Source organism: Cibotium barometz, chromosome 55 (genome assembly GCF_041138505.1).
Source record: "Cibotium barometz isolate CiBa-2024 chromosome 55, ASM4113850v1, whole genome shotgun sequence".
Lineage (NCBI taxonomy): Eukaryota > Viridiplantae > Streptophyta > Polypodiopsida > Cyatheales > Cibotiaceae > Cibotium > Cibotium barometz.
In genome coordinates, this window is record NC_141100.1 from 25,506,061 (window position 1) to 25,515,716 (window position 9,656).

Genomic DNA, 9,656 nt, shown 5'->3' on the forward strand with positions numbered 1-9,656 from the left:
GTAGAAGAAGCTCCGGGACACAGACACACAGGCACAAACAAGGAGGAACTTGAGAGAGTGAGAGTCTGTCATGTCTAGCCCGCACTTGGATGCCATGAGGACATAGCTATACAAGCAAGTGAGGACCTAGAGCATTGTGATATCCAACATTGTAACAATTATAAAAAAAATCTCAAGGTTTAAAGATTTTCATAAACTTAATAATAAGAGGTTCTAAGACCATATCAACGAGTGTTCCTTATCAATGTCAATTTTACAATCCCTATTCATAAACTCACCTAACGTGGATTTAGGAGATAATATCTTGTTATTGCAAGAGATAATATCTTGTTATTGTAAGAAATGGCAAAGGGAAAAGGTAATCCCTCAACCGTTACAATGGAAATATGTCATTAGTAGTCCTCATCTTCATGATTGTAGTAGGGAATAAGTGGCTATGCAGCAAGACAAGCTTTTACTTTGGAAAAACAAAAAAACACAGAGATCCATACTACGCCTCAATGTGTGATGTAGTAGCAACTTTAACACTGGTTGTAAGCCCACGCAAAGATGTCATTCTCAATGTCAAAGATAACTTGGTTGTTGTGCAAGCTAACAGACCCAATGACCATGGTAGCAGGTGTGTCACCTGGCTGCTTTTGAAGAAAAGGCCAACACATGCGGGGATTTCCATTGTTGAAGGTATAGGCAAGTCCACTTGCGTCATTGCTTAATGTAAAAAGCGAACCATCTGCAAAGACAAAAGAGATTGCAGGCAAGGCGATGGCTGTAGGGTAATCCCAGCATGTGTCAAGACCAGGTGGCCCTGGGGTGGCACTTGGGTCCCAACTTGGCTGTTCTCCATGCATCCCTGAAGGGTATGTATGCTGCTGTGTCTATGATGGAGAGCATGTCAGACGAGTCAACAATTACACCGCCCGACTGGTCATTGGGGTTGATGTCGAACGTCCCAGCTGGGACACCTACACTTTGGCCTGCCACCAAAATATCCACTATATCTAGGTAATAGAACACGGCATATCCATCTTCTAGCAATTCGTTCTCGTAGTATTGGACCGCTGTGGCACATCAAAAGAATTCCAATGTTAGGAAAAAGGTAAATTCTAAGGGTATAGCATGCAGATCCCTTCGTATATACATCATAGCTAGTATCGATTGCGAGAACGTGGGATTGGGAAAAACAACTTACATGGATATGCCCCATCGCCAAACTCGAGCCAGCCAGAGTTGGGCGGAGAGCCGATCGATGCGAAGCAGAAGGAGAAAACGGCTGGGAAATCTTGGAGGCCGACGTAGAACTGCTCTGTCCATGACAAGCTCCGCCCATAGCCTAGACCGAGAATCCCAGACGAGTCAGTGCCCACACCGGCTACATTATTCACACCGCAGCCAAACCCTACGTTCTGTATGCTCACGACACTTGGGGGGCTGGTGGACGCGTCCCAAAAGGTGAACTGCTCTCTACAGATAGATCCAGCAGACGTGGTTCCATCACCATAGCTAGTAGCATAGAAGCAGTGGCCTGCGTCGGCACCTTGTCCGATGTTGACATTTTGGACGAGGTTGCAGTAATCGTCGCCTTGGACTTGAAGGGAGAAGGTGGTGGACTGGACAGGGTCGTAAACGGGAAAGGCTTCTGGGTAGCATGGGTTGCAGGGCTTGCATTGGATCCAGGGAAGGTCACTTGCCGGTGTCCACCAGCATGAGAATGGGTTGGGAGGTGCCGGTGCCCGGAGCAACGCCCAGGCTCAGCTCCACGTAGTATTCCGAGACCGAGCCGCCCCTCGTGTAAGCGGTGGTCACTTGGCCATACGGGTCGTAGTTCGACTCGACGTGGGCGCTGTCATGATGCTGATCATGCGATGATGATGATGATGATCTGTTGAAGCGCCGGGCCAACCTCTCCATTCTCAGCCGTGACACACACGCATCGTCGCAGTTGGCTGGGCGGAGGGGAGAATGCTGGTCGAACACGTGATTCACGCCCATCCTTGGAAACCTCCTAGCTGAACCTCCACCACCTCCTGAGCTGTTGCTCCGCCCAAGCGCCATATCTAGAGAGGCAGCAGCTCTGGGCTTAATCAATGGCTTCCTCCCATCGGCTGTGGACATGTACTGCGCACTCATCATCAACAAGAAGCAGAGCATTATAAGACGGAGGAGCTGCAAGCTGTGATCGGTAGGAGCCATGGTAGAGCTAATATCTTCTTCTAAATCAGTAAATGGAGCCCTTAATATACCCTACTTATAAGTACCTAATGCGGTTGAAAACGACCTTACGTCGTTATATTTATGAACGGCCACGGCTTGAATATATATATAGCTGCACACACCAAGCTACCCTTTTGGGTATAAAGAATCGAGCATAGCATATGCGCGCGGACCCTTATTTAATCTGTGCTCTAAATATTTTATGCTGTCAAGACCTTGTTCATATCTCCAGATTCCAGCAGCTTCGTAACATTTCTTAACACATGCTAGCATTGCTTAACACTCTGCCGGCCAATGAACAACCTGTACCCAACGAGGGAGCGCCTTCCTTATCATTAGACTCCTCTAGTTTTTGGCCTGCCCATGGCAAAGGCCTTAGTGGTGGGTATGAGGGGTTGCCTTGCTGCCCCCCAACCCGCCAAGTGGGCCTGTGCATGGTCATTACGTGGGCTTGTGCATGGTCATTACGCCACCTGTGCAGGTTAGTGAGGCTACGAGTACTTCTCTACATCTTAGCATGTGGGCCTTGGCGTATGTAGTCTGAGATGTAGGGTTTCGGCTAGGTATGTTGAGTGGCTCTCGGTGCGCCAATTCTTCGCGTGTGGACCTTAGAGGTCGTGTAGTGAGGCGCCCTTGGTGTGTGGGCCATACTTGGCCTGCTGGAAGCTTCACCTTCTACAAGTGGTGCTACAGGTGTTGCGCCTTTTATTACATGGGCCATGGTTTGCGACCCATGTTTGGTACATTCGAGTGTGTGGTTGTAGGGTCTTGGTGGGCGGCACATACACTAAGTACGGGTATGATCTCTACACATCCTCTGCTGGCTGCTTTATGTGGAGATGAGTTGCTCACATACATTCCACTTGCAGAGGTGATTCTACCTTGGACTTGCTAGTTCATTGCATGACATTTTATGGGTGTGTGACGGCTGTGTGCCGCTCTCCGGCGTTTTTCTGTAAAGGTGTTTTGAGTCCGTGTACATATGGGATGCATGGTTTACGAATAAACTTTGCCTTGAATGCCCTGGCAATTGTATAGAGTGGGTGGTTTTATGGTTTTTTTACGAGCTGATGGTGATGCCTGCATGTGAAAGTGTGCCGGGAACTTTGAATGTGATGATGGTTGGTCAATCTGGGGTTGATTTTGGATGCAGAGATGGCACTCCATTTTTAGCATGAATGTGGAGATGGCTGGCAAAGCAGGGCACCGATTGGGAAATGGTCTAGTTTGGTAAGTTGATGCTGCTGATCACGAAGCTATGGGCAGCTCTGGCACTGGTTTTGGAAAGTTGCGGGCGCAGTGTGATGATCCGAAGTATAGAGAAGGAGGGGCTCTTTTAGCATTAGTGGGTGGCCATTATTGAGGCTTTGAGGCTTTAATAAATAAAAAATATATAGGTTATGTGGCCACCCTATAAATGGCCATGTGGAAGCTTGGTTGGACGCCAACACACCATCGAGAAGATGGTGAAGGCATGAAGATAGGCTGGGGGTTGGCCGCTTCGAAAGTAGAGAGATCGGGTCGTCGAGTAGAGAAAGAGAGTCGCCCTTGCAGAGGCGCTTGTGCAGACGAAGGCGAGGAGAGTGAGGGATCGCCTAGCTAGGGAGCCGTGTGCAGCCACAAGCAGGAGAGAGAGCGAGAGTGGCTGGGAGCCATCTTGGAGAAGGCAGAGGCTGGTGGGGCGCTGCCTGTGGGAAAGAGACAGGAGCTGCTGGCGAAAGGAGAAGAGATGCTGGCATCAGACAACTAGCGAGCGTGGATCTGGCAAAGGTGAGCGTGGAGCGCCACGTGTAAGAAGAGAAGCTGCTGGTGTCAAAAGAAGCTGACGGGCTGGCTACTGTGGGTGCTGGCGACAGAGAAGGGTAGCGCAAAAGGCGCGAAAGGGTGAGCTGGAGGTGCAGAAGCGTCAAAGTTGGCAGGTGATGCACAACTGCAAGCAGATAAGTGAAGAGATCGCCGAGCGCGTGTATGGTCACGCATGTATTTGAATAGAATCGGGCGCGTGTATTTTGGCATTTAAATTCGAGTGTATATTTGCATTTATCAGCGCGTGTATAAGCGCGTTTATATACACGCAATAATACAGGCATCAATACACGCATTAATACACACTTGGTAAAGAAAAACTGAATTCCTTTACAAAATTAAGAACTATTTTCTTTAAACCATCTCATAGTACATTACAGTATATATCAACACACAATCCCACTACATGCATTTACAACAATGAAATATATTCAAAAATAAATCATGCATATGAGATGATAATTAAAAGACAACACATACAATAGAAATGTCATCAATTTAGAATGATACAGTGACGGATTGGTTAGGAACCAGATGGCATAGGAACGGAACATTCTCGGCATAGAAAGAAAGCCGAATGGAGGTACTACAAGGGAGTAGTGGAGGTACTTCAAGGGAGGCATTAGGCACCTCTTCATCTTCAAGAGCAATAGCATGTCTCAGGCTAGGGCTTTGGATTGGTCCATTGGTTGGTATGAACCCCATGGCCCTAGCTTTAGCAGCAACCATAGCTTCACCGTGCCTTGATACCATGTTGATCCAAGGAGAAAGAGAGAGACACAATACACCAACAATAGCTCCCAAAAGTGTATGGAATATACACTATAGAAAGATATATATAGGCTGAAGCCTAGGGTTAGGTAGGTACGCTATATATAGGTTGAAGCCTAGGGTTAGGTAGGTACGCTATATACAGCATCAACATCCATCATATTTAGATTATCAGTCTTGAGATCTATCTTCATTGCATGTGTACCCTTGTTTCACATACAAATAAACTCTATCTTAATGTCTTTATAGATTGTAATCTAAGCTTCCTCATAGAGCACACTAGTGTGAAGACTTGCATGTGATCTTGGTTTTGTATTTATAGCCTATCTTGCTCAATCTTGTTCTCTACAAAAATCATGCTATTTGTGTTAACACACATGTTTTACTTTTTTACAATATATTAAATAGGCAAGAATCTTTAGCAAGGCATTGTGTGTTAAATAGGACTATATAAATAGCTCACCTTGTAGTTTATATATCCCTGAGTGCTTGACCACCACCATTATTAGGAAATAAAGGAGAGCTCGGTAAAACCAACTACACCTTCTAGAATTTGAAAATAAAGGTAAACTTGCCTTCATACTGGGTACCAATTTTGGATCCACAAGATCTAATACAAGCATTTTTGCTAGACCTTGCCATTGAATTAGCTTGGAGGCGAAGGGTTGCGGACCCTCAACATTGTTAATGATTTTATTATAGCACTCCATCATGTATTCACAACTTTAGAAGCTTAGCTGATTCTAAGAAACAAGTATGATACCGCTAGTTAGACAAGGATTTAAAACCTTGGGAAAATCAACTTGCCTCTAAGAAGCTTTCTAATGGAGAAGCAACCAACGGGGTAATTTATCACAAGAATTTAGAACCTACACTATGAACTAGGGGAGATTGATATCATGACGATGGCCTATGATCTTGTACAGTGTGCATAAGGGTCATGTGTGCACATCTTGAATAAAAAGAAGTCAAGGTGATGGCACCAACACGTGTACTCTCATAAGAAACCTTATTTTCGAACTTTTTGAAGAGACTATTTTATGCATGTTCTAGAATCAAACAACACAAGGGATCCAAAAAGCTTATGTTGGATGTTGTAGAAGAAGCTCCGGGACACAGACACACAGGCACAAACAAGGAGGAACTTGAGAGAGTGAGAGTCTGTCATGTCTAGCCCGCACTTGGATGCCATGAGGACATAGCTATACAAGCAAGTGAGGACCTAGAGCATTGTGATATCCAACATTGTAACAATTATAAAAAAAATCTCAAGGTTTAAAGATTTTCATAAACTTAATAATAAGAGGTTCTAAGACCATATCAACGAGTGTTCCTTATCAATGTCAATTTTACAATCCCTATTCATAAACTCACCTAACGTGGATTTAGGAGATAATATCTTGTTATTGCAAGAGATAATATCTTGTTATTGTAAGAAATGGCAAAGGGAAAAGGTAATCCCTCAACCGTTACAATGGAAATATGTCATTAGTAGTCCTCATCTTCATGATTGTAGTAGGGAATAAGTGGCTATGCAGCAAGACAAGCTTTTACTTTGGAAAAACAAAAAAACACAGAGATCCATACTACGCCTCAATGTGTGATGTAGTAGCAACTTTAACACTGGTTGTAAGCCCACGCAAAGATGTCATTCTCAATGTCAAAGATAACTTGGTTGTTGTGCAAGCTAACAGACCCAATGACCATGGTAGCAGGTGTGTCACCTGGCTGCTTTTGAAGAAAAGGCCAACACATGCGGGGATTTCCATTGTTGAAGGTATAGGCAAGTCCACTTGCGTCATTGCTTAATGTAAAAAGCGAACCATCTGCAAAGACAAAAGAGATTGCAGGCAAGGCGATGGCTGTAGGGTAATCCCAGCATGTGTCAAGACCAGGTGGCCCTGGGGTGGCACTTGGGTCCCAACTTGGCTGTTCTCCATGCATCCCTGAAGGGTATGTATGCTGCTGTGTCTATGATGGAGAGCATGTCAGACGAGTCAACAATTACACCGCCCGACTGGTCATTGGGGTTGATGTCGAACGTCCCAGCTGGGACACCTACACTTTGGCCTGCCACCAAAATATCCACTATATCTAGGTAATAGAACACGGCATATCCATCTTCTAGCAATTCGTTCTCGTAGTATTGGACCGCTGTGGCACATCAAAAGAATTCCAATGTTAGGAAAAAGGTAAATTCTAAGGGTATAGCATGCAGATCCCTTCGTATATACATCATAGCTAGTATCGATTGCGAGAACGTGGGATTGGGAAAAACAACTTACATGGATATGCCCCATCGCCAAACTCGAGCCAGCCAGAGTTGGGCGGAGAGCCGATCGATGCGAAGCAGAAGGAGAAAACGGCTGGGAAATCTTGGAGGCCGACGTAGAACTGCTCTGTCCATGACAAGCTCCGCCCATAGCCTAGACCGAGAATCCCAGACGAGTCAGTGCCCACACCGGCTACATTATTCACACCGCAGCCAAACCCTACGTTCTGTATGCTCACGACACTTGGGGGGCTGGTGGACGCGTCCCAAAAGGTGAACTGCTCTCTACAGATAGATCCAGCAGACGTGGTTCCATCACCATAGCTAGTAGCATAGAAGCAGTGGCCTGCGTCGGCACCTTGTCCGATGTTGACATTTTGGACGAGGTTGCAGTAATCGTCGCCTTGGACTTGAAGGGAGAAGGTGGTGGACTGGACAGGGTCGTAAACGGGAAAGGCTTCTGGGTAGCATGGGTTGCAGGGCTTGCATTGGATCCAGGGAAGGTCACTTGCCGGTGTCCACCAGCATGAGAATGGGTTGGGAGGTGCCGGTGCCCGGAGCAACGCCCAGGCTCAGCTCCACGTAGTATTCCGAGACCGAGCCGCCCCTCGTGTAAGCGGTGGTCACTTGGCCATACGGGTCGTAGTTCGACTCGACGTGGGCGCTGTCATGATGCTGATCATGCGATGATGATGATGATGATCTGTTGAAGCGCCGGGCCAACCTCTCCATTCTCAGCCGTGACACACACGCATCGTCGCAGTTGGCTGGGCGGAGGGGAGAATGCTGGTCGAACACGTGATTCACGCCCATCCTTGGAAACCTCCTAGCTGAACCTCCACCACCTCCTGAGCTGTTGCTCCGCCCAAGCGCCATATCTAGAGAGGCAGCAGCTCTGGGCTTAATCAATGGCTTCCTCCCATCGGCTGTGGACATGTACTGCGCACTCATCATCAACAAGAAGCAGAGCATTATAAGACGGAGGAGCTGCAAGCTGTGATCGGTAGGAGCCATGGTAGAGCTAATATCTTCTTCTAAATCAGTAAATGGAGCCCTTAATATACCCTACTTATAAGTACCTAATGCGGTTGAAAACGACCTTACGTCGTTATATTTATGAACGGCCACGGCTTGAATATATATATAGCTGCACACACCAAGCTACCCTTTTGGGTATAAAGAATCGAGCATAGCATATGCGCGCGGACCCTTATTTAATCTGTGCTCTAAATATTTTATGCTGTCAAGACCTTGTTCATATCTCCAGATTCCAGCAGCTTCGTAACATTTCTTAACACATGCTAGCATTGCTTAACACTCTGCCGGCCAATGAACAACCTGTACCCAACGAGGGAGCGCCTTCCTTATCATTAGACTCCTCTAGTTTTTGGCCTGCCCATGGCAAAGGCCTTAGTGGTGGGTATGAGGGGTTGCCTTGCTGCCCCCCAACCCGCCAAGTGGGCCTGTGCATGGTCATTACGTGGGCTTGTGCATGGTCATTACGCCACCTGTGCAGGTTAGTGAGGCTACGAGTACTTCTCTACATCTTAGCATGTGGGCCTTGGCGTATGTAGTCTGAGATGTAGGGTTTCGGCTAGGTATGTTGAGTGGCTCTCGGTGCGCCAATTCTTCGCGTGTGGACCTTAGAGGTCGTGTAGTGAGGCGCCCTTGGTGTGTGGGCCATACTTGGCCTGCTGGAAGCTTCACCTTCTACAAGTGGTGCTACAGGTGTTGCGCCTTTTATTACATGGGCCATGGTTTGCGACCCATGTTTGGTACATTCGAGTGTGTGGTTGTAGGGTCTTGGTGGGCGGCACATACACTAAGTACGGGTATGATCTCTACACATCCTCTGCTGGCTGCTTTATGTGGAGATGAGTTGCTCACATACATTCCACTTGCAGAGGTGATTCTACCTTGGACTTGCTAGTTCATTGCATGACATTTTATGGGTGTGTGACGGCTGTGTGCCGCTCTCCGGCGTTTTTCTGTAAAGGTGTTTTGAGTCCGTGTACATATGGGATGCATGGTTTACGAATAAACTTTGCCTTGAATGCCCTGGCAATTGTATAGAGTGGGTGGTTTTATGGTTTTTTTACGAGCTGATGGTGATGCCTGCATGTGAAAGTGTGCCGGGAACTTTGAATGTGATGATGGTTGGTCAATCTGGGGTTGATTTTGGATGCAGAGATGGCACTCCATTTTTAGCATGAATGTGGAGATGGCTGGCAAAGCAGGGCACCGATTGGGAAATGGTCTAGTTTGGTAAGTTGATGCTGCTGATCACGAAGCTATGGGCAGCTCTGGCACTGGTTTTGGAAAGTTGCGGGCGCAGTGTGATGATCCGAAGTATAGAGAAGGAGGGGCTCTTTTAGCATTAGTGGGTGGCCATTATTGAGGCTTTGAGGCTTTAATAAATAAAAAATATATAGGTTATGTGGCCACCCTATAAATGGCCATGTGGAAGCTTGGTTGGACGCCAACACACCATCGAGAAGATGGTGAAGGCATGAAGATAGGCTGGGGGTTGGCCGCTTCGAAAGTAGAGAGATCGGGTCGTCGAGTAGAGAAAGAGAGTCGCCCTTGCAGAGGCGCT

At 46.9% G+C, this 9,656-nt stretch overlaps 2 protein-coding genes across 2 annotated transcripts; both read right to left on the reverse strand.

The window, feature by feature from the left end:
* Positions 1-521: 521 nt before the first annotated feature.
* LOC147607546 (protein ASPARTIC PROTEASE IN GUARD CELL 2-like) lies at positions 522-2,190 on the reverse strand. The gene is made up of 4 exons (XM_086790770.1): positions 1,689-2,190; positions 1,190-1,636; positions 797-1,058; positions 522-708 (listed from the first exon to the last, which is right to left on the reverse strand). The coding sequence occupies exons 1-4, from the start codon at positions 2,188-2,190 to the stop codon at positions 522-524; spliced, it is 1,398 nt and encodes a 465-aa protein (XP_086646896.1).
* Positions 2,191-6,405: 4,215 nt separating this feature from the next.
* On the reverse strand, positions 6,406-8,074 carry LOC147607547 (protein ASPARTIC PROTEASE IN GUARD CELL 2-like). Its single transcript, XM_086790771.1, has 4 exons — positions 7,573-8,074; positions 7,074-7,520; positions 6,681-6,942; positions 6,406-6,592 (listed from the first exon to the last, which is right to left on the reverse strand). The coding sequence occupies exons 1-4, from the start codon at positions 8,072-8,074 to the stop codon at positions 6,406-6,408; spliced, it is 1,398 nt and encodes a 465-aa protein (XP_086646897.1).
* Between the last annotated feature and the right edge of the window lie 1,582 nt (positions 8,075-9,656).